The sequence below is a fragment of the Dipteris shenzhenensis genome, chromosome 15 (assembly GCF_047967505.1).
Source record: "Dipteris shenzhenensis isolate YYH24624 ecotype China chromosome 15, Dip_SZ_1.0, whole genome shotgun sequence".
Classification (NCBI taxonomy): Eukaryota; Viridiplantae; Streptophyta; class Polypodiopsida; order Gleicheniales; family Dipteridaceae; genus Dipteris; species Dipteris shenzhenensis.
In genome coordinates, this window is record NC_141610.1 from 6579418 (window position 1) to 6605357 (window position 25940).

General features: G+C 40.4%; 1 protein-coding gene across 1 annotated transcript; it reads left to right on the forward strand.

The window, feature by feature from the left end:
- Positions 1-8432: 8432 nt before the first annotated feature.
- Positions 8433-25665, forward strand: LOC147893272 (protein NRT1/ PTR FAMILY 5.4-like). Its single transcript, XM_087385694.1, has 6 exons — positions 8433-8570; positions 23115-23198; positions 23304-23424; positions 23632-23849; positions 24044-24606; positions 24735-25665. Exons 1-6 carry the CDS (start codon positions 8433-8435, stop codon positions 25663-25665), a joined length of 2055 nt encoding a protein of 684 aa, XP_087241820.1.
- Positions 25666-25940: the final 275 nt, after the last annotated feature.

Sequence of the window (25940 nt, forward strand, 5' to 3'; positions counted from 1 at the left end):
CACGCATGCACAGACGCATGCACACATGCACGCATGCACGTGCACATGCACACATGCACATGCATGCACACACGTGCACGTGCACACACACACATGCACATGTGTGTATTGTAGGTATTGTTTTCAAAAGGTTATGGATCTTTGAGTAGAGTAGAAAGAATTCACACGAAGCATTATTAAGTATCATATAAATTTATTTTAAAAAGGTTCATGAATCAACAATTGGAGTAGAAAAGACAAAAGCGCAAACAAATGACACATGTTTTTCAAGTAACTAAATATTATTTATTTTTATTAATTAGTATTGCAATGAACATAACATTTTTGGATATTTTGCATAATGATATTTTAGACAAATATTCTACTAATGATCTCTTGAATGTATCTTCATAGGTTGATGCCTTTCAAAGGGGACAACAAGTAAATATCTTACCTAAGGACTCAAAAGACATAGTTAGAATAGGGACACTAATTAGTTTGGATCCTTCATTTAGAGTTCATACTATACCAATAGGAGTTGGTTATGTAGCAATTCAAATTGATGATGCAATCATTAAGGATGCTTGTCTATTTAAAGCAAATGATGAGATTCAAACATTGGGTCAAGCCGTAGGCTTGAATATTGCTTGGGAAACTCTTCATGTAATGTCTTTATAATTTTATATTTTATTTTGCTATATAAAATTTGTATTACTTATCTCTCAATCAATTATCGAATAATATTTGTTATCAAGTAAAATGTATATGTTATAAAAGGTATAAGTTATTCCTTTGCATTTTAGATGACTTCTTCACACTATGTATTATGAGTACTGATGCATGTAAGACTTTTTGTTAATCTTTCACACAGACAATAAATTTTGTTCATGGATTGGTAAGTATCCAATTTAAAATTTTAGTCATTTAAGATTCCAATGTCATGTAACTTTTTTTCCCATTTTAAAAGCTCGTGGAAGTTACCTTTTTTTGCCCATTTTGAAAGCTGTTGCGTATAAAATAAGAAATGGGAATTGTGATTTCATTTCTTGCCATTTGTAACACAATAATTGGCATTTTGTATGTAACTTTATTTCCATTTTCAATATGAAAACTTGCAAATTTTATGTCATCTTTTGCCATTTTGAATATAATAAGTGATAGTTTTAATGTCACCTTTTGCCATTTTCTTTCACAGTTGATCTCAAATGTAGTGCCATTTCATACATTAAAAATGGCAAAAATATATGGCACTTTTGGTTGCCATTTTGGTTGTGGAAATGGAAAAACTATATGGCACTTTTAGCTGCCATTTCATACATGAAATATCACACTTTTGGTTGCCATTTCAAACATAAAAATGGCAAAAATATATGGAAATTTTGGTTGCTATTTTGTATGTGGAAATGGCAACACTATATGGCACTTTTAGTTGCCATTGTATACGTAAAAATGGCAAAATATATGGCACTTTTGGTTGCCATTTCAGATATAAAAATGGCAAAAATATATGGCACTTTTGGTTGCCATTTTGTATGTGGAAATGACAAAACTATATGGCACTATTAGTTGCCATTTCATATGTAAAAATGGCAAAATATATGGCACTTTGGTTGCCATTATAGACATAAAAGTGGCAAAAATATATGGCACTTTTGGTTGCCATTTCCAAAAAATGGCACATGCGGAAATGGAGGCAACAAAGTGCCATTTAATAATGTAGGAATGTCACTTTTGGGCTGCCATTTCTACCTAGTTTTGTAGTAGTGATTTTTTCTTATTCCAAGGCCTTCTCTGATGTACATACAATTTTTGTGAGGGTTTCCATCAATCCAATTACTCCCTCATTTTGATGTAGCTTGCACTTTGCACTCTTTGCATTCCTAGCCCATGAATCCATAGACAACATGACCTTCTGCAGTTTTTGTTGCACCAACCCCAAGATATCTGCTAGCAAAGATTCAGCTACTTTTCCAACTTGGGTTGCCAAAATCTACTCATTGAATTATTCTAGGCTTAGAGTACATGCAGTGTCAATGGATGCTCTAGCAATGCTGCTTGGTTCACTAGTCTCATGGGACCACTTTTGTAGCTTTTGGAGAAAGCCACCTTCTGCACTTTGTTTACTCACAACACTCTCTCTAAAATTGGCATGTGCACACTTCAAATACAAATCCTCTTGCAAATGCAAGACTAACTTCAAAATTTGGCAGAGGCCCTTGATAATACTGTTTGTATAATTTTAAACCTTGTGGCCCTTTTGAGGAAGCTCCAAAAACACTATCAGACATTTCTTCATTGTTACTCCCTTTTGGGTTCCGCCTCGGGTTCTCCCCCTCCATACACAACCCGTACTCACGATTGAAGTCATCTTTTATTTTGCAAAAGGCCTTTAGCATTCCTACTTCTACCTTGTGTGCACACTAATGGCTCATTGATTGTGTATCCCATTGCAAAACCATTAGAAAAAAAGGATCCTTATGATGATTTGACTGGAATATGAAGACCAATAAACTAATGGAGACAAAACTAAAAAGGAGACCTAATACCGAGAACTCACCTTTGGAGAGGGCCCACCTTCATTCGCCTTGTTCTTTCCTTTACCCATGATGGGATGAACAGGAGGCATTTCTCAAATGGAGCACTCCCCACACAACATACCCGACAAAGAGCTCATGAATGTGCATTCAATTTATGTGGGTGGGGCAAGCGTAGGGTAGGGCAAGCATGAAAGTGTGACGTTGCAAAGTGTGGAGGGAAAGACATGCATGGAAAAGTGCTATTGCATGATGATTGCTGACTGTTACCGTGATGGTTGTTTATGGCGACCTGTTAACAAGTTTTAAATTTCAAACACATTCATATTCAGAACCACTTCTGCAAGGCTTAACAAAACTGGTTAAAAGTGTACTGGACCTTACCATACATATAGCCCTCAATGAGTATAGTTAAGTACCAATTTTTTATTTATAATCTACTCCATCCATGCCTTGTGCATTGTACTATAAACTATTGGGAAGTACTTAAAGTGTGTGCATGCAAGTACCTTATAAGCTTCATAGTACTTGCAAAGAGCTTGCATAGTACTGTGATGTTCTATTGAGCACTTGCAAAATATTTTATCTTCATGTAAAGTACTTTTAGTGATCTTGAGGAACTTTTCATTTACTTTAAGGTACTTTATAGGCTTTGCAAAGTGGTTTTGAGTACATTATAAGCTTCATAAAGTACTTTATATGTTTTGTGAAGTGATTTAGAAAGATTTTACTTTAAAAAAGTTAATAACCTTTGTAAAGTGGGTTAGAAAGTGGTTCTGTAAAGTGGCTTTAAGTAAATTTCTTTTGTCAAGTGGTTCTAAGATTTTGCAAGTTTGGAAGTACTTCTTTTGGAGAAGACCAACTACATCTAGATAGCATTTATAAATGTAACTACTTAACCCACATGTACCCAAAACAAGTCATTCATTCAGGCATCATATACCCAAAACCAATCATTCATTCATTCTACCCACTGTCAAAGACACATCAAGTTCCAGCTGCTATTAATTGTGAAACTTAGCTGTAAAAGTCTAATTGTAGAAGGCAGCTATTGTAAAAATTTGCACGACCCTAAATCCTTCAAAGGCATGCTATTATATAGATTTTCTTCAACCTCAAGTGATAACCTCAAAATATTTTCCTCTCCTAGTATGGGCTCCATATCAAATTTGATGGCCCACATTAAGTGTGCATACAAGAGAATGGGTGTTTTGCTGACAAGGAGCTCCCACACATCATCCTAGACCCTCTCATAGTAGTATCCCACTTGAGGGGTGCACTACTAAGAAATTGTGTGTATCACATGCATTTACAAGGTATTTAAAAAACCCCTCAACTAAAATTTTTCCCCAAATAAAAACACCCCTCTTTACTTATGAACTAAGTGATTTTTTTCTAAAATTATATTAAAAAACCCCTCTTGTTATTGTAATTTTGTTAAATTATTCAAAAAGTGGAATCAAAATACCCCTCCTTTTGAATGCATGTGGTATACTAAAGTATTTTGAGTAACCACCCCAAGGTATCCCATAACTACTATTAATCCAACAGGAAGCACTTTGTCCTAATTATCTAACCTCGTCATAGGTATTCTTTCCTTTTCCTTACAGTACTTAATAATGTAGAAGTCTTCACCTTCCTCCCTATTACTTGACACATTGATAGCAAAGTTGTCTCCCACGCACAATGCGTCACTCAAGGCATCTAGGTGACCAACATACATGGGGGTATCAACATCCTCTTCATCACTATAGCTATGATTTGATCCTTCACCATCACCCATGGGGACAATAGTACAATACTCCCAACCTTCTACATATGCCTTATTCTTGCATCGTCTCCATTGTCCCTGCATACATGGATCACAAAAGCAAGAGAGCTTCCTACATCTCAAGGGGCATTTATCTGTAGTAGTTGAGTATCCATTTAGGGAATGCATAGATCATGAGCTTGCCACATGTTTGCATTCCCACTGATTATCTCTCTCTACTTCATCCTCTTTGATTTCCCAAAAGACTCTTTTCAACTCACTGCCACAAAACCTGGCCCTTAGAAAATTCATGACATTAGTTGCACACTTCAAAGTCCATCCATTTGATTTCAGTTGTGTATGTGTGAGCTCTCTCTTTATGACACCTCCAGTTCCATCATGTTCTCCTTTCCCGTGGCTTGAAGATGGAAAGCTCCATAAAATCTCTAGGCCAGTTAGGCTTAATTCTCTGGCAACAAAGTAGAAACGGCACTTTTCTTTGAACTAGCTGCATGTTTGTCCGACCACACCCAATGAAGTTTTAGTGCAAGTCCTTGATGTTTAAGCCACTAGTCATCACAATGCAGTACTCCAAGAAAATGGAGGCATGGTTGTTGTTGGGGTCAGGAAGGAATAGAGTTTATTAGGAAGTATTGGGATTCAAAGAAAAAGGAAAATCACAAAAAGCCAAGGAGAATAGGCCCATTATTGAGAAGGAAACAAAGAAGATTTGTAGAACCGTAGCTAACTCCTCATACAAGTAGAAAAAGGGCTCCTGGTACGAGTAGACAAAGGACCTTAACAAAGATATTTGCTTGCAACTACTTCTAGAACTCCTCCTCCACCCCATGTTCAAGGATGTTCATCTAAAGAAATGGGTTGCAAATGAGATGTGCCAGCCAACACAACACTTTCACATGAGTTAAAGTGCCCCGATCAAAAGATGAACTTTTCTTGAAGAGATCATCTCTAATGATGATACTTAATGGTAATGTGTTCAATGGAGAAGTTAGTAACAATAAACCTATCAGCTTGGCAAAGGTAGCAAAGGTCCTGGGCATCCATAAGAGAAACCTCTATGCAGTGCCACCAACACTCACTACAATTAGAAGAGGATGGATTCTTGCCCCTACAAACATGCCATAGACAGCGACCTATAAGTACCAGCATCACACAAGAGGTTAAAGATATTGTTTTTGAATTTTGAAAACTCAAGACTCGAGTCTCCCCCAACAAAAAAGATGTTTGTTACAAGAGGATGGGGAGATGTTCTTTTGTGAAGCATCCCATACATTTGCTTGATGAGCCTCAGATTTGTACTTTACTTTTTTTCAAGGAAAATAACAGCAGTCCTAGAGCACCTTCAGACTGTTTGAAGCACTTTCATGTGGTACTCTTAATAGCTTTGAAGTAGTTCCTACTAGTATTTTAATAGCTATGAACCACTTTTAGGTGGTACCATTAATATCTCTACAGCTGGACTTTCAATGGCACAAAATAACTTCCACTAATTTCAAAGTGATAGTAAAGTACTTCCATGTACTTTAGTACCACTTAGAACAACTTCAGTGTCACTTGAAAATAGTTTGATAGTAACAGTAATCCTAGAGCACCTTGAGACACTCTACTACTTTAGTACCACTTGGAACAACTTAAGTACTTTAGTACTTCCATGTACTTTACTACCACTTGGAACAATTTCAATACTCCATGTACTTTAGTACTTCAAACACTCTAGTACTTGCAATGTACTTTATACCACTTGGAACAACTTTAGTGTCACCTAAAAATAAGAACAGTCCTAGAGCACTTTCAAACACATAGAAGCAATTTTAGATGGTACTTTTAATAGCTCTTAAGAGCTTTTTGGTGGTCCTTTTAATAGCTTTGAACCACTTTCAAGTGGTACTTTTAATAGATTTGAAGCACTTTTAGGTGGACTTATGGCACAAAAGAGCTTCCAATAATTTTAAAGTGGTACTGGAGTACTTCCATGTACTTTAATACGACTAAGTACTATTAAGTCGTCTATAAGTACTATTTGTGGTCATTTTTTAACTATCTTGTTAGTCCTATTGTTATAGATGATGAAAGATGCAAGATGGGTTTGTCAGGAGGGTAGGCTATCAGCATTCTCTCAGGGGATCTTCTCAAATGAATGGACACATAACATTTTTTGTAATCCACTTTTCATGTTGACTTTGTTCCATTGGATGTGTTTGACATGAGAAATTGAATGAGATCAACATGGAAAGTGGACCACAAACAATGTTCAAGTGTCCAAATTGGACCAAATGTTTTTGAAAGAGAGAGCAAAGAAAAACATACTCCTTGCATGAACATGGAAACACAAAATCAAAGAACTCAAACATTGTTCATGTTTAATATTGACCATAAACTAGAAGGCTTGAATTGGACACACAAGCTTAATAGTCTAGAATCTCTATTAAGTGGTCTTGAAGCACTATTAAGTGTTATTAAATGGTCTAGGAGTACTATTAAGTGCTTCAATGTGATCCAAAAGTACTATTAAGTGGTTTCTACAGTACTATTAAATGGCCTAGGAGTACTATTAAGTGCTTCTATGTGATCCAAAAGTACTATTAAGAGGTGTTGGAGCAATGTTGATTGGTTTTGCAATACTATTAAATACTTTTAAGGTAATTATTAAGTGGTCCAGAAGTACTATCAAGTGGCCCTTAAGTACCTTTAAGTGGTCATGACGTACTATTAAGTGGTTCTTAGTGGTCCAGAGATACTATTAACCAATATTTGTTTTGTGGTATGTGGAGTTGCTTAAAACATTCAAGGCCCACTACCCATAGATCAAGATTTCTCAAAGATAATTTGACGAAGCCTGTCTTTGTGCTCAAGTTAAAGGATTGATATACTTGTTGCTATGTTTCACATGTGCAAATGATTTTTTTAAAAGAAGAACTTAATTACATGCAGTAGAAATAATTTGGATTCCATGGGACACTATGCACATGTGCCTATGGTGTTTATGACAAGGGCAGGGGTAGGGCAGAGGCAATTTTATGTGTGGAGCTGCAAATTATATCTACAATAGCATCATAACTCTTTGTGAATCATTACTATGCCCAAAAACAGTAGATGCATTGTTCCACAATTATGAATGCTTGATGGGACTATATGGTGAATGTGGCATAACAAGTATGGTGCTATGTCATAACGAGGTCATAACATGACAACAGATAATTACTTGCTCCTCCCTATGAAGATCTTTCAAGATATAGAGATAAGAAAAATTGATGAAGATGGTGGAAAGAAAAAGAGAAAGGATCTTCTGGTGCAAGAGATGAAATCTCTTGATTTTTTATCCTTCTTTACAAAGCACATCAAGAGTTTTATTCAGCATAACTCCATTTGCAGGTGGCAGGCTCAACAATATAGAGATTGTATTGAGAACTTTTTGTATGATGTTGTGGTCTCAGTAATTGACTTTGCTGAGAATTATACCTTTAAAGAGCAGAATGAAATACAATCCATGCATTGGTACAATTATCAAGTTACCATCTTAGTTCACAGAGCATATTGTGATCTTTTGCCATTGCGTGCAAATTTTCAGTATAGAAAAAATGATTTTCTCCCATTTCATGACCATCCCTACTCTACAAGTTTCTTCAACCCCTTTCAACTTGAAAACGTGCAAGGAGATAAGTGGAGGGAAACACACTTTTTGTATGTGTTGAGAGATAGATAGATAGATAGATAGATAGATAGATAGATAGAGAGAGAGAGAGAGAGAGAGAGAGAGAGAGAGAGAGAGAGAGAGAGAGAGAGAGAGAGAGAGAGAGAGAGACCCATGACACAACACAGATGAAAGAAATGGAAATAACGATTCATCCAGGGATTTTAGAGGGAATTAAAATAGGCATTTTAAATTGGTGAATTAAAAATGTCTTAAATGAGCTCTACTATCATGAGCAGAGAGCAGATTCGACCTTATGCAAGGTGTAAAGGATTATTATTACCTATCAAATGTGGGAGAGAAGATAGGAGCTTAAAGCCCTATAGCATCGCTCAAGGTAGATGCATCTGTTGGAGGAAGAACGAAGAGATTAGTGGCAAGAGTTGTATAAAAGATGATGCTGATTGGAGCCAGAGAATTAGCTGCAAGACTGGATCGCTAACAATGATGCTTCTTGATGCCGCAAGGCGAGAGATTGATAGATGCAGAACAAAGGGTGGGAAAGCAGATGGGAAGCAAAGATCAAAGTTCGATCGTAGGTGGAAAAGAGCTCGAAGGTGGAGACGGTGACGGGGAGCTGCTTGAAGCTACAATGGTGAGGATGAGGGTTTGATGCAATGCGATTATAGAAAAGCTGATGGGAAGAGCATGACAAGGCAAATATCAAAGTTCAATCACAAGGCGAGAGATTGATTCTTTCACATAACATCTGATCCTTAGAATAATGAACTACTAAATATGTTTTGCTTTTCAAGGCAATGGTATATTACATCAAGTAATTTATAGCGCATGACATAATCCACTACTATAGTAGCTCACTACGTGATCTACTATTATAGAGCGAATTTTGTAAAGTCACTATCAAGTGTCAATCTATCAGCTCTGCTAGTGGCAGGAAACACATAACAACATCATATAATTAAGATGATCTAGATTAGCTTTGCCATTCACACATCTTGTTGGGAAGGGTTGTTATCGGGATGAATCGACCGACAAAAGTAGGCCATCATCTGGATAAAACCTGGCTCTACTGACACCTAGGTACATAGATAGATATGATATATAAGAAGACCAAAGTGGGGTGAACTGGCTTGAAGATGCGAGCCATCACTTGGCTTCGATCTTTACTATACTATTACAAACATCAGTCGAGGCCAGGCCAAGGATTTTTGGTGGTATTAAAATATTAGTTTTAAAATGTTGTATTAAATGTTCAAATGTCTTTAAAGTAGCCCTTGGGCATTTTAAAATGCCCCAGTAGCGATTTTTATCTAGGACCAACTAGTTCTCGATTGGTGTATCGATACATTGGTCGATATTTTGACACAACAAAAACCAGTATTACATAATACCGACCGGTTTAGAGTACACCAACCGAAGTTTCACTACACTAACTAACAACACTAGCGGGTGTTTAGAGACACCGGTCGGTGTTGTCAATGTTATATTAACCAGTGCCGTGCTCATACTATTCACAAAATCCGAGATTCCTAGAATACTGTGGAGTCTTGGGAAAGACAAGAAGCATAAGAAAGAGGATAAACAAAGCTACAAAGAAATTTGTAAGTTTTGTTAGTCCTTCTAAGTAAAAAGAAGTATCTAGTGCCGATGGTGGACTTGCTTTTGTCGGTTGGAATCCACTCGCACTTAGATACTAATTGGAAAATTAGCATTTACATACTATTAGGTGAAGAATAAGTTAGTTGCACGTGACATTGTACTTAGCTTTGGAAAAATAGATGTTTTTTATTTTATGCATGAAGTATATAAGTTGTAACTTGTCTAGATTCTAGACTCTTTGGAAAGACTTGTCACTTAGGACTAGGTCACAAGAGTTTGTTAGTTGCATGGCTTGGAATTTAAGTTTAGTTACATAACTTAAGGTTTCATTCTAGATGCATGAAATATAGTAGATAGATACTAGCAAATTTTAGAAAAATGGTATAGTAGACATTAGTGCATGAAATGATTTACTTTTGGAATTGTTTATGTCTGTGTGTATGATTTTCTTACTTTTAGCATATGTATTTATTTATAAGCATGTAACTATACCTAAAGAAAAAGTCAATGAGCCAAATGGAGGTTCGCTTAAGCTGAGACCTGTAACAACTCGTTCGTTGATGAAAAATATTATACCACATGCCGGATGGAGGTTCGCTTAGGCCGACTTGGAACATCTCGTCTGTGGTTAAAATTCATACTATATATTAATGAAAATCTACAAACTAGTATTTAAGAATGATGAGGAATTATTTGACTTTGAGCCGGTTGCGGGCTCACTTATGCTGGCCGTTTGCATCTCGCTGGAGCTCACAATTGCCGGCTCGTAGCAACTCGCAAAATTATGTCGCGTACGTGTGGAGAGATAGTGGTATACATAGGTTCACTATCCTTATGTTTTATAGTTTATTAGGTGAAACAAATTAGATATGAATATATTACATACGTTTTAATTTGTAGCCTTTAGTAGAACTCAAACTCCATAGTACATATATACATATAAAAAAACAATATTGAGGATTGAGGGTATTAGGTTAACAATTTCTCCTAGCTTATAAAGTAGTAGTAAAATTGTTTATAACTACTTGTGAAAGTAATGCTAGCTATTGCACCAGTGTGTATAAAATACCAACATCCATCAATAGAGCATGATGTTGCAGATGATCATGCTATAGGTAGATGCTTACTCAAGAGAGAGAAGAATGTGGGAAAAAGCAATTTGCCATCCCACGCCTATTTCAACAGGTAGATTACCATGTTCACAATCATACAACTATGTCGCGAGGGGGCAAGACAGTTGGATGATTTCTCTCTCTTGAGGTCTAGCAAGCTTGCATGGAGTATTCTAAGTTAGTGTCCCAAATAGCCACATTGATTTTGGACATAGAATTGTAAATGATTCAAAATATTGTTATGTGTCCTAGAACCTAAATGATATGGTAGTATCCAGAACATGATTACTAATGTGAATATACATAGAAATTATATAAAATTTTGTATATTTCTCTTACAGCCTTTATTTTTTTGGGTATAAAGAAGTGTGTATTATATTATATCATCATCATCAATATGCACAATACATGTTCTTTAGCATAGAATAGCCAGCCCCCATGGGGAGAAGTTTCTTTAACAAAACATTTCTGATAGACACTCATGAGCTTGAGGGCTTCTGAGTTTGTTATAGCAGCAGAATTAGAAGAGAGGTACATATGAATCATCTATATCATCTGTGCCATCATCATTAAAGTAGAAGAGTAGTTGAATCTCTTTGAATCACCAGAACTATCAAAGTCATCTATGGCAGTAGCCTGGGCTTCATTAGGTGACACTAGTTCCTTCTTTACAGTTGGAGGGGGGACCTATTTAAGAAAACCAATAAACTCAGGGGGGATTTCAAAAGGATTAGTGTTTCCATCCCAAAGCAGCTTTGAACATGGTCTTGCAGGTCAGCATTAAAGAGGGCAACATTAGTTTTGAATTGGTTTATCATTTATGTAATTTTCCTTTGGTTTTGTGCAACCAATTGAGAAAAAGTAATTCATCATGCAACTCAATTTGATTAAATTGAAAGTTGTCTCTGGTTATCCAAATAAACCACAGTGCATGTGCTCTGATAGGTGTCCATATCTCCAGTTTTGTCCTTGAAGAGTCTCCTAGTTGTATGGCCTTCCAATTTATTGTCTCCCTTGTTTCCAATTGTACTATTTTCTACACCTTTCTAGCAATAGGATAGGCAACAAAGAGGTGGAAAATATCTTCATTTATAGAGGGGCACCTCATGCATTTGCCATTTCCCTTTCCAATTCTCAATCCTCTATTGTTAGTCCACACAACTTTATGCATTATTAGCCAAAATAAGGTAGACAATTTATCAAGGATTGAGCTTGACCAAATGGAGCATTTTTTTGAATTTCCATTTGCCCCTAGAGTCCTGCAGTTTCCACCTAGTATTAAGGACAATGCAGAGATCACCTATGTCCCTGGTTGGAGTGGGGATAGGGAAGAAAGTACTCTCAACCCAACTGAACTCTTTGCTATAAACGAAGAATGATCCACCTTTCCACTGCTGATTTCCCTACCAGAGGTGAATTCTGTTCAAGACTAGTGTTTGGCATTGGTTGTTTAAACTCAACTCCCTCCTAATCTCAATCTAGGTTTTCCATCTTAGCTTAGCTCTGGTCCAAAGCTGACCCCATCATTGCAGTCCCTTTCTGAAGAGTACAACAGCCTTATCAAAGTCTTCATCAGAGAGAACAACCTCCTTGAAGATAAAAGAGACTCAGATTGAGTCTAATGTCATAAAAGCTCCTTTTCCAAAAAAGACAATTTGGCTTTTAATTCCTTCAAAGTCTATCCATAATGAGAGCCAAAGTTGGCTGCCTTTAGCTTTGCAGGGTTCAGGGTTACAAATAGCTGATAGCATAGGGTACTTTTTCCACTTGGGAGCTCTCAGAGGTCTTAGGGAGTTGACATTCCTTAGAAGGATTTGGGCCCAATCCTCAAGAGGATGGAGGATTGCTTTAATTATCCAAGTTGAGGCAGTTTCAGAGAAGCTTGCTCTACATCTATCATACCTAAGCCTCCTTCCTACTTGGGTTTGATACAAAACTCCCACCTGACAATCTTGCCCCCCATAGAAAGGATTTGAAAATTCTAATGAACCTGTCAATTCCAGTTCTAGAAGGGGACCATGAAGTGAGGTAGAAAATGACAATTGGGTATATGCAGTGGTTGAGAACCATTCTCCTTCCATCTAGATTGGCCTGGAACACTCTCCATTTCTCAATCTTGCTTTGAAACCTATTCAAGAACTAGTCCCATCTCTGTTTGAGGGAAATGTCAAACCCCATGAGGATACCCAATAATCTAAAGACTGTACCATGTTTGATTCTATGGCAGCCCATCTCTTCTAAGAAAGCCTGTTGATCCCCTTTGAGAGTTGCATATCCAATTTTGGAGTGGTTGAGAAGTTTTAAAAAATATCTCTAAGGACTCCATAGCCTTTTTTGTATCCTGAGTCTCATTCCTGAGGGTTAAATTTGTGTCATCAACAAACTGTTGGCAGATAAGGTGCTTGCTAGAAGGTAGGTCAATGCCTTTCACATTTCCTTCTTGACTTTGATGTTGAAGTAGCCACCCTAATATACTTGTATAGTGGAGGATAGCAAGTTCTAAAAGTGGATATTCTCCTCAGTAGTTGAAGCAAGAGAGTTGTCATCTTTTCTAAGAACAAGAATCTCTTCATTAGATCTTTTTCTTCTAATAAGCTTGAAGTATTCTTTGGATGGTCTCTCAGCTTTACTAGCCCACCAATCCCTGAAGTATATTTTGGAATCCTTAAGTAGAATCTATTCTTAAATCCTGAGTTCATTTCTTTTCACAACTAAGTCAGCTTGGGCATGTGGATCCCCTTGTCTGGCTAAGTTCTCCAAGGAAACAATCATGTCTTGAGTGCTGTCCATTCTCTTAGCCCTTATTTGTTCTCTGTCTTTTCTTGCTTTTCTGAGCAATCTTTGGGTCTATTCAATAGCTATACACCAGGAGTCAATGATTGAGATAGAATCAGTGAAGGCCATCAGCCAAATTGCTTTAACCCCTTCTTGGACACTTTTAAGGTCAAGGATTCATCTTTCAGTCTGTTTGTTGTTAGGTGCAGGAGGAACCTTGGGTTTGGTTTTGGATCTCCTCTGTGGGTAGTTTTTAGCTGCATGACTTCAGTCCATAGAGGAGGCAGGATTTTGGGAGATTTTGATAGAGAAGGGGTTGCTCTCTGTACACACTGCCATTCCTTTTCACCATTACCAAGCTGTTGGGTAGATCCTCAGCAATGTCCATTTTGATACAAACCTAAGGATGAGCTCTAGGATTAATAAAATTTCCTTTCTCAACACCTACTATCTCTCCCAACCCACTACAAAGGGAGACAATTTGGTTGCAGAGAGAGAGGGGCAAGTATGGAAGCTCAACCCACACAGGGGTAATGGTGGACCTCGGTAGATTAGGATTGAAGTTCTGCTTCCACTTCTCTAAGTAGAGAGGTTGGTGTGTGATAGTCCACAGAGTATAGGTGAGAGCCTTGGAGGCCATGCTAGGAGACTCAAACAGGAAGACAAAGAAACCTTTCCTCAGAAACCTCACATTGGTAACATCAATGCCTTGCCTTACCTAATTTGTTCTCACCCAACTCTCAATGAAAGCTAAAGGAGGTCTGGGCCCTATAAGAAAGACTATCAGTGCATGAGTGCTAAGCCAATCTATAGAGTCAAATAGAAGATCTTGATTGATAAAGGTGGAGATTTGCTTACCTTTTGTAGGTTTTTGGCTCTCACCAGCAGTAGTTTCTTTCTCTTCAGTGGGGGTGGTGCTGTTGCCTGGGGCGTGTGGGTCTTCCTTTTCTTCCTTGCCATGAAGGTTATTTTTATTTCCTTGATGTTCTCTTTCATGCCCCCTATCATCCCCGCTTCGAGGGTCTCTTTGATTTGTGCTTGCAACACCTCTGGAGGTGCTGGTTCCTTCTTTTCATCCTTCTCCATCTTCGCTGGCTCTTACAGCCTTTATTGAAAGCATGGCTCCAAAAAAACGAGGAAGAAATCCAACAAAGGCTCATGATTACATTACGATGTTGCCTAGCAAGAAGTGGAAATGCAACCTTTGTCATGAAGAGTACTCAGGCTCCAGCATAAGGATGCAAAAGCACTTCTTGGGTGATAGCAACAAATAGATTGGAAAATGCAAGGGGCCAGGAGTTGAGAGAGTTATACTCACTCTAGGCAGACAAATGCCTAAATGTACAGATAACCAGGTAGATGATATAGTCAGACGTCACCAATCCCAGCCTCAAGAACGTATGCATGATGATTTCCTCACACCTCTAGCTAGTCAATCTGTAGATGTGCCACCTCAAAGTAGTGGTGTGGCCTCGTTCACACAGACGGCAAGCTGGTCTATGAATTATATGGATAGTAAACAATGTAGTGACATTTCTCATTTGCAATCGCATGCGTGCCCCATTTAGACAACAACATATAGAGAAAGCGCAACAAGATGTTTTTGAGGCCATTTGTCACATCGGTTACCCACTAAGCATGGTTTAAAATCTGCATTGGAAAAGAGCCATGGCATCTGTAGCAAAGGCGGGTCCAGGATTTACGTTTTGCCCAGTTACACTGTTGTCCGCAGATGCATACTATGAGAGGATTTGGAAGTGCTCTTAGATACTGAGGGTATGGCACATGAGATCCGTGGTGTGTACGAAAGAGGGCCCTTTCTTCTTGTCTTCTTGCCTTTGCATCCTCGTATCTTGTCACCCATCTTTTCATGACATCACTATTAAGCACGCAATAGAGGTTGATACTATTATGCAACTCGGTGTCTATTACTCTGTTGTGTCCTTTTCCTTGAGGCACAATAGAGGACTTCCTTAGGTCTTCATCATCTCTCCATAGTCGTGGGAGAGAGCTATCCACATCAACAAGAAACTCAGAAATATATACAAGTGACTCGTACTAACCAACCCTCGGCCATGCTAGCTTCGGGTCTTGCATTTTGTCTCATGAAGCCCTTCAAGGTCTTCATGAAGCGCTCAAGGAAGAACAACCATCGTGCATGTATAGTACCACATATAGCAATCTCATCCACCAAATGCACTATAAGATGTAGTTGGCTTGTGAGAATAGAACGTGGAAATGTCTCCTCCACTAAACAAACCACCTCCACTGACGTAACTCAAGCATTCTCAAGCGTGCTGGGATCTATTTCCTTTGAGCTCACATACCTAGAAATAAAAAAGTACACCATATTAGCAATATGAACACCTTGCATGGAGCATTGATACGCATCATATTTTGTATCATGTAAAGTACCTCACAAGCTCGCCCATCTTGTAAATCCCCCTGAACTGTGATCTGCCCCTTTGCACATTTAAGGCTGCATCCTGCTTGTTGCCATCCATAGACTTTGGTTGATTAGTTGCTTATAATTATTCACTCACAAATTTGAAAGGAAAAAGATATTATGCACATAAAATACTTGGAGCATCTTGTGCCAATCATGAGATTTCAAGCCATATAATTGCTCTACACCTCTTTTCTTGCTCTTTGTAAAGGCTCCCTTCAAACACCTCATGCATCCAGTGGGAGTACGAATTATAGTAATAGTGCGCTTCACCATCGCCATCTCTAGCTTTGATAACCTCCACGATGTACGAGGTAAAAAAACATGCCCATTTGGTCTCTCTTGTGGCCAAGCTTCACGCATCCTCTTTGTGGTACGTAGATCCTCCCTTATGCCTACGGAATTTCGTGTCCCATTCAAATGCTCCCAAATGATAGATGCCACATTCTTGAAGATATGCATGGGATCAAGCAGGTGATTGATCTTGAGGTGGGACCAATATGGTAAACGATAAAAGATGGAGTATCTAAACAAAATAAAGTACACATTAGCGGGCAATCTTTATTTCCAACCAATATAGCACACAATAGTTACAAACCCTTACCGGCTCATGCCAAGTGGTGGAGGAGTCGTGGAACCATCCCAAATTTGCATCCAATCTCCCGCGGTGAGTGATTGTGGGAGGAATTCATTCCAAGGGGCAACATATCTAGGATGATCAGGTGGGAGAAATCGATGGTGATTCTCATAGATGACCTTATTCAATGCGTCTACCCGTGAGGCAACTAGCGAAGGACCACAAACAGGACATGCATGGTAACTCGATGTAGTGAGACCTGAACAATAGATGCAATTAAGAGTTGAAGGTGGGTTTAGGGTGCCACATCCTTTGCCTATTCATAATTAGAAGTGCAATGCTTACCTGAACACTTGCCATAGCTTGGGAAGTCATGCATCGTCCACATCAAGACTGCTTTCCAGTTGAAGTCTTGTGACGAGGGAGGCCTGCTCACATCGTGCACCTCGATACCTCTCCAAAGTATCTCTAGCTCGTCAATCAAAGGCTCCAAATAAACATCAGGATTTTTGACTTTATGTTTCCCTAATTAGAAGGGACACCATAATATGTCCTTTCTTAATAGCCATAGAGAGTGGAAGATTATAATTCACCAATATCACTGGCCATACACTATAAGAGGTGCTTTTGAGACCAAATGGGTTCACACCGTCCATACCCAATCCAAGTCTCAAGCTCCTAGGTTCTTCCTTGAAGCTTGGCCATGTGTCTTCAATATGCTTCCATGCAGGAGAGTCTGCGGGAGTTCTCCACTTGCCATCGGTTGATCGATGGGAGGAATGCCATGACATGAGCTCTGCAATGGATTTGCACTTGAACATATGTTGGATGCGAGGGATTATGGGAAAATGTCACAGAACCTTACGAGGCACATCCAAAGTTTTGAGATCTGCTCTATATCTTACCTCTCCACAAGTAGGGCACTCTCTAGCATCCTTATGTAGTCCACGAAACAAAACGCAATCGTTGACACATGCATGGATGTGCTTGTAATCTAATCCTCCAAGAGAGCTCATGTGTTGCCTTGCCATACCTCTTGAGGTCGGTAATTTATTCTCCCTTGGAAGCATTTTACACAATAGCCTACACGTGAAGACCATAAATGAGGAAAAGCATTCGAGTAATTGACCCACTAGCATAATTCACCATGTTTGCAAAATAGACTTTAAAGCTTACATGAGTAATGCATTCAAACTTGCATTGCTCCATCCATAGATGGTTTGCAAGTTTAGTAACTCAAGGGAGGCACGTAGAACAAAGAATGTGCACCCCTCAAACAGTGGAGTCGATGCTGCAGTAAAAAGATCATCCTGCTCCATGCTATCATCCCTCCCTTGATGGACATATAAATCCCGCACCATATCATCAAACACCTCCTCCTCCATGGCTTCATGAGGTAATGGCGGAGGGCTACTATCACCATCACTCCATGCATTCATTACAATCTCTCCTGAAGATCCCACCTCATATCGCCGACGCTTCACCTCCTCACGGCGAGCATAGGGCAACATATGCGGATGTGGCACTGCATCCTCTATCAAATTAAAACGGGATCATAACTCAAACATATGAACACCCATAGGTATCTCAATTAACCTTAACTCTTTAACACTTACCATGTTTACGGTTGCATCCCATTCTCCATACTTTGAGATGTGATTGAGTGTAATCCTGCGTGTAGAATACATGTTTCCTCGACATCAATCACACATATATTTGATTTTTTGCTCCAACCACATTTCGCGATGGTGGATATGGAGGGATTCATCCTCACTGGAGCTACTTGTTGAAGATGAAGACATCCTACAAACAAACAACCCAAAAAAATTTGCTTTTCTTCAAATATTTAATTTTAAACTCTGTGGCACGTCTAAAGGCGCATCTAAAATCGCATTTGTCTATTCTGTGGTGCACGTCTAAAAGCACATCTAAAAGCGCATCTGCTCTATGTATCTAGACACGCAATTACACGCGTATTTAGATGCGCTATTAGATGCGCTTACAGATGCGGTTTTTAAATCTGCTTTTAGCATGCTTGCTTTGCTTTTCTTCACATTACTTATACTTCGCATGGCTTGGTTGCTTTGCTATTAGCAGATCCACAGTTTTGATGCTTAAGAGGAAGGCACCCATACTTACTTCCAAGCTTAAAGGAGAAGAGGGTGAACAAGGAAGAGAAGCAACTTTGAAAAAGGAGAAGAAGCTTCCATACCTCTATCCAAGGTAAGTCTTTTTACAATTGATCTTTTTTGGAAGTTTTCTCTCTTTGGATTTTTCCTTTGTCGTATCCAAGAAACGCATGATTTTGGTATCAGTGTTACGTTTTTGTGTCGGGCGCATGTCCTTTTCTACTTTTTAGAAAAGTTCGTCTGTCGGAGCGTGTCTATAGGCGCGTCTCAGAGCGCGTCTAAAACCGCATCTATAGGCGCGTCTATATGCACGTCTAGCCTATTTGCAGACACAGACAACCACGTCTATAGATGCACTGTTATATGCAAAAATAGACGTGCTTCTTAGATGCGTCTATAGACGCGCTCCGACAGTAATCTTTTCTTCCCTTCCCCTTTCTTCTCAGCTCATCAGTAATCGTCTATTTTTCTTTTTTCCAGTTCATCATGTGGCCAGAAAGCTCTTCGGGCTCACCTGATCTCCGGGAGTCTATTTTTAAAGACTTATATAACCTTTTAGGGCACCCTCCTAGTCCTGCGGAGTTATACCAGTATATGACAGGTACTCTAAACACCCCCCAAGAGTCGGCACTATAGACTCCAAACCACCCCACATCAACTGAGATTACCTCAGTGGAGTCAACACAGCCCAGCTGGCTACACAGCCGAGGCCCTTCTCCCATGCCATCTTATGCCCCTTTCCCCATGTCGTCTTATGCCCCTTCCCCCATGCCGTCAGGAGGTCCTTCTGTCTCGCAGAGCCGTCGGCGTACTCCTGTGCAGTCGAGACTCGGTTCTCCAGCTACGAGTGGTCCACATAGTCCCATGCAGTCTCCAGCTACGAGTGGCTAGCGTACTAGCTCGAGACAACACGATAGCAGGTGTAGTAGCAGGGAGAGCGGTGGGGGATGCATGGCACAGTGCTTTGGGAGGGGTGGTGGTGGGGACGATGATGATTCAGATGATTTAGACGTGCCTCCGAGTGATGGTATGATCTTCTATGACATCACTTAGACAGGAGGCATCTTGATGGATGCATGGGGGACATCATGGCCTTCATGCGCTCTGTAATCGCTAACAATTACAAAGATTGCTTTATCCACGACAAAGACCAGCCAAAGAGGTTGGCTGATGAGACCCTCGCTGTTGTTCGCTCTAGGTATCCTAACCCCCCCAATCGTCAGTTCACAGATAAATGGGCCAAGTCAAAGATTGTTACGATACTTGGCAATAAAAGATCTTCGCTTAAGAGGCAGGCACTAGCGGATCTTGCCAGGCTCGAGGGAGGTCAACCACCAAGGGGCCCGCCCCACATCGCTCACAAGCGTGAGTGGAAGAAAGCAATGAAGTTAGCGAGGGAGGACCCCAGTCTATAGCACGTGGAGGCACAAAGGATCCAGATGGAGCAATGTGGAACCGTGCATTTTGGAGCAAGGGGTGTTGAATCATGGGAGGCCCAATTTGTAAGTATCGATCTCAAATTATATTGCTTATGTAGTTTATTAGGAGGTTGTTTCTTTGTACTAACCCCTCCGCAAATTGTGTCGTCTTGCAGCTTGATATCGTGGGGAGATACCCTACTCCTGTTGAGACAGCCTACCACTGCCACCATCGTAGAGGAGATACATGGAAGCACTTCTATCATGACGGGTTGATTACTGAGGAGCAATATATCCGGGCTACTAGAGCGGCCCCCGAGGTATTTGAAAGTAATTAAATAATGTCAATATTATAAGTAAAGATTTGATTTTTCATACATTGATATATGTTGTCCCTTGTTTACAGGTCCCTGCACAAGAAGACGAGGAAGAAGACGAGGAAGGAGGCAGAGAAGGGAGCGTGGAAGGGAGCGAGGACGTGGAGAACATAGATTAGTCGTAGAAGTAGTGCTAGCTACTCTTTTTTGTACTTAAAGCCACTGGCTTGGCTTCGTGCCTCTTGTATATACACTCCTCTTATTTTTTATACTTGAAGCCACATGACGTGGCTTAGCTTCGTGCTATATGTACATACAAGCACTTTTTGGGCTTTCAATTTTATTGTGTTTTGGAGTTGTAATGTTTTATTTGGAATTGTAATTAAAATGCGGTTGGCTATAAGAATTGAATTACACAATGTGGAAATGGGAATATTCTTGTAACTATATAGCATACACAACATACAAAGCATTCTGTAAATTAAAAAATATATATTATGTAGTGCGTCTATTAGTGCATCTATAAACGCGTCTATATATGCGTCTGTCTGTTCGAGAAGCGTCTATTTGCGCGTCTATAAGACCGTTTATAAATGCGTCTATACACGCGTTTAACGATGCGTCTATCTGTCTTTTAAATTTTTTAGCAGAGCGTCTATTTACGCGTCTAGATGCGCGTCTATATGCACGTCTGTCTGCTATATAGACGCACTATTAGATGCGGGTCTCTAGATGCGGAAATAGACGCGCAAATAGACGTGCCCGTAAGTTTTTTTTAAAGTTCAGTAAACGCGTCTGTGTGCATGTCTGTGGGTGCTTTGTCTTGTTGTGCTAGATTTTAGATGATTTTTTATATAAAATATATTTATTGATGTAAATCCAATAATTTAAATCCCTTGTAAAACCTTTAGGGGTTCAATTATATTATTCCTATTGACATTTTCCTTGGTTTCTCATAAATCATATTGATTAGAATATTGAATATAACGTTTCCCTTTGCAAGCCTTCTCAATAAGCAAAGCATGCATATAACAAAAAGACCTTAATGTGGATTAGGATCCATTATGAAAATGGATTTCATTAGTTGTAAGGTAATAAACTGAGATTTAGCTATGTGGCAGTACTAAATTTGTGTTTTCAAGTTTAATCGACACGATTACTGCTAAATACCATTGTTGTGTGCCACCTGTGCCTTTAAGTACCTTTACAAAGTTGCACAAGCAACAATTAAAAAGAGGCCAAAGTTGAAAAAATATGGCTTTTTATAATGTTAAATTAGTAGAACTTCTAAAACTAAGGTAATGGTTTCTAATTAGCAACTCATGTGTCAATTTTCATCACATTTTCTATAAAGCCAAAATTTTGGAAGATGACTACAGAAAGCAAACATGAGTTTTTAAAATCCGTAAGATTGTGTTAAGGGGATCTTTTTGGAAGATTCTTGTAACTTGAAGTTTTTGGCAACCATAAGGATTTGATAGCTTTTTGGCAACCATAAGGGTTTGATAGCTTTTTGGCCCTACTAAGGGACTATGGAGAGATGGTTGGTCTTTATGAAGTTGGCTTTGTTAAGGAGGGTATTAGTGTTTTAAGTGACTTTAAAAAAGCTAGCTACGTCTTCTGGCTATCCATCTACTCTTCCTTTTATTAGAAGCTTCATTAAAAGAAAGTCCAATGTGACCTTATATAAATGTGGAAAATCGAGAGAGAGAGAGAGACTTTACATTTTATACTACCTAAAATAAAGTAGCTTTGAATATTCAAGGGGGTTAAAGTACATGAAATAATGCTACACATGAAATAATGCAATAATGTGCCTTTTTTGAGTAAAATGTATCATAGAATTTTTAAAACTAAGCTTTTAACTCCTTTTAATATGGTTTCTTGGTAGCTCAAGTGTCAATTTTCATCATGTTTTAGGAAGTGTTAAGCACAAATAGGAAAAAGTGGGGAAGAGAAAGGTAGTGTTAAGCACAAATAGGAAAAAGTGGGGAAGAGAAGAGGGAGAGAAGGGCAAGATTAGTCTTTATATGATGTAAAATACCGTACCAGGTATATTCAAGGGGGTCACAATACGTGGGTGTTAAAATGCACTGGCATTCGTGTAGTTATAAACGTAAGGACTGTAGTCATTTGTCTCGTGACCCTCGAGCTACAATGCAAAAGCCTAAGAAAATTGTTGAGAAGTCTACACTCTATCCTTCTATGGAATAATGCGGCGAAAGAAAACACTCGTCCACATTTTATATCTCAAGTGCCAGCAAGATTGCATTTTAATCGTAGATCGTTCCGGCGATCACATGCATTAATACGTTGACGAGAATCGGTCGGTTTCCCGCAGTGCGAGCTTCCTTTCTGCTTATGTGTACTTGCCTTTGATAGGGTTGGTTGGTTTCTCTGTGGTTGCTTGCGGTTCAACACCAGTCATATGCCTACGCTTTTCTGTCGACGGAAATCCGCCCTGCGTGTGATAATTTCCGGTTTCACATTCAAAAGTGAGAGGTATCATCGCAATGATTCCGTATCGGTTGTCCTCTCCGACTCTAACTCTCCTACACCAGTCGTTGCTTCTTTTTCTGCTACTTCCAAAGTAGCAGCTCTAGCTTTATCTACACGACTCCTCGGTATTACTTTCTCATACCTGGGTGGTAGCAATAACCAATACGAGCCCTGATAGTTTTGAGGAAGATTGCATTTTAAACGTAGATCGTTCCGGCGATCACATGCATTAATACGTTGACGAGAATCGGTCGGTTTCCCGCAGTGCAAGCTTCCTTTCTGCTTATGTGTACTTGCCTTTGATAGGGTTGGTTGGTTTCTCTGTGCTTGCTTGCGGTTCAACACCAGTCATATGCCTACGCTTTTCTGTCGACGGAAATCCGCCTTCAGGTCCACTTTAGGGGACGCAGTTGCAATTACCTCCGTTGAGCTGAATCACGCCGATTCCCGACGTGCGCATGTAGATATTGCCTTTGATATATTGTCTCCGTTCAGCTTCGTCGATTGCATCTCGGTCCAGTCCAGGTTCCTAGTCTTTCACTAATGGATATCAGAGGTTTGTACCCCGTTAACAAGTCCGTTACAGGTGGCTGGAAGGTTTCCATCTTCATTATCGGTAAGTACTTATGAGGGTTCAGTCTTCCTTTCTAGTCCGACGATTGCTTGACCGGGGCATAATTGACGGTAGTCCTAAGAGAACAGGAGTCAGTACTGTTGAGACGATTTTCAGGACATACGTATGCAATGGCATACATAAGCGTACGTAGATCATGATACTCTGCACGTAAAGCTAATCGCTGTATGATCGGGCGCTGAACATCAGGAGCTGAGCTCGCCGAAAGGATTGCATATTACGGCATTACAACAAACTTGATCGTGTACTTGACCTCGGTTCTTCATGAGGGTTTGGCATCCTCTATCAAGAACACAAACAACTCTGTGGGCATCACATTGGTTGGGACGATTATTGGAGGATTCTTTGCTGATGCTTACTGGGGCAGATATTGGACAATCGCCCTCGTTTCTGTCGCGTATGCGCTGGTGAGGATTTAAGTATGCTGATCTTTTCTGCTTCTCAGATTTCGCTTGAAGCGTAGTTTACTGCAAGAGCAACAGCATTGCTAGAAGGAAAAGTGAACGCAGATTTCGCAACGTGAAAGGATCAATTCTGTCTCTTAAGTCACCCCTACTCTCCATGAATTCGGCAACTAATAAGATTTCCGTGATCGTTACAGGGATTGCTTTTGCTCACACTCTCAGTCTCCATTCCATCTCTCAAGCCATCTCCCTGTACTACAAACGCCACAACCTGCCCAAATGCATCCCCACTGCAGCTCGGCTTCTTCTTCTTTGGGCTTTACCTGGTTTCCTTTGGCGCAGGAGGCTTAAAGCCCTGTCTAGAAGCTTTTGGGGCAGACCAGTTCGATGAAGAAGACCCCGACGAGAGGAAACAGAAGAGCTCCTTCTTTAACTGGTGGTACTTCGGTGTTTCTACCGGAAGTTTGTTTGCGGTGACGGTTCTCGTCTATGTTGAGGAAAACATGAGCTGGGCACTGGGATTCGGGATAGCAATGGCTGCAACGGCGATGGGCTGCGTTCTTTTCTTCGCTGGCACTCCGCGGTATCGCCACAATCTTCCGGGTGGAAGCCCCCTGACGCACATAGCTCAGGTCGTGGTAGCAGCCCTCCGAAACTGGAAAGTGAAAGTTCCCGACGATGAGAATTTGCTGCACGAAGTGTATTGGGATTTCTCTTTGCCAGCAGCAAGAAGGCAGCTTTTCCACACACAGAAGTTCGCGTAAGTACTGAAACTGGGAAATCAGTGCGTTTGTTGTCTTTGAACTCCTGCGCCAACTGCTTCAAAGCCTGGGAGTTGGAGAGATTCTTCGCTCGAGTCTTGCCACTGAAATTTCTCTATGTTTATAGGTTTCTGGACAAAGCAGCAGTTGCCGCAGGCGATCACATAACGTTGCACAGTCCTTGGAGGCTCTGCGCCGTCACGCAGGTCGAAGAAGTAAAGCTCGTTTTGCGGGTCCTGCCCATCTGGCTGACGACGTTCGCCTACGGTGTGGTGTACGCTCAATACGGAACACTGTTCAAGAAACAGGGAAGCACGATGAATAGGACTCTGGACGCCCATTTCGAGATCCCGGCAGCTTCTCTACAAGCTCTCATGATCATCGTGGTGCTCATCCTGCTACCGCTCTACGATCGCGTGTTCGTTCCAATGGCTCGGAGGGTGACAGGCAACGAGCGCGGGATCACGATGGTGCAAAGGATAGGGGTAGGATATCTCCTATCGATTTTGTGCATGGTAGCGGCGGCGATGATGGAGGTGAAGAGGCTGAGGGTGGCGAGAGAGGAAGGGTTATTGGACAGTCCGAAGGTGAAGCTACCGCTGAAAGCATGGTGGCTACTACCGCAATACGTGCTGCTGGGGGCAGCGGATGTGTTCACTTTGGTAGGGCAGCAGGAATTCTTCTACGATCAGGTGCCGGACAGCATGAGGAGTTTGGGGATGGCGATGTATTTGAGCGCGGTGGGAGTGGGGAGTTTCATGAGCAGCATGCTGGTGACGATGGTGAATTCGATTTCGAGCAGAGGAGGGAGGAAGCCATGGATCGTGGACAACCTCAACAGATGCAGGATCGACTACTACTACTGGCTTCTCGCGGGGCTGAGCTCCATCAATCTTATCATCTTCGTCGTTCTCGCAACATCCTATCGACACAAGAGGGTGAAGAGCGGATTGAGCCACAAAGACAGCCTCCAGCTGCAATCCTGCAGCAGCTATGCCACTCCCATCTTCGAGGAACTCGATTCTCTCGACCTTGCATTTCTCTGCCACGCAGCTTGATCATCCAGCCGCAAAAGCTCCCATCCGATCGATCGATTTGCTTGCATTCAATTGACTAGCTTCGAGCTCCGATGGTCTTCCGACCATTGCAGCTTCAAGCAGCTCCACATCAGCGTCTCCACCTTCGACCTGCGATCGAACTTTGATCTTCGCTTCCCATCTGCTTTCCCACCCTCTGTTCTGCATCTATCAATCTCTCGCCTTGCGGCATCAAGAAGCATCATCGTTAGCGATCCAGTCTTGCAGCTAATTCTCTAGCTCCGCTCAGCATCAGC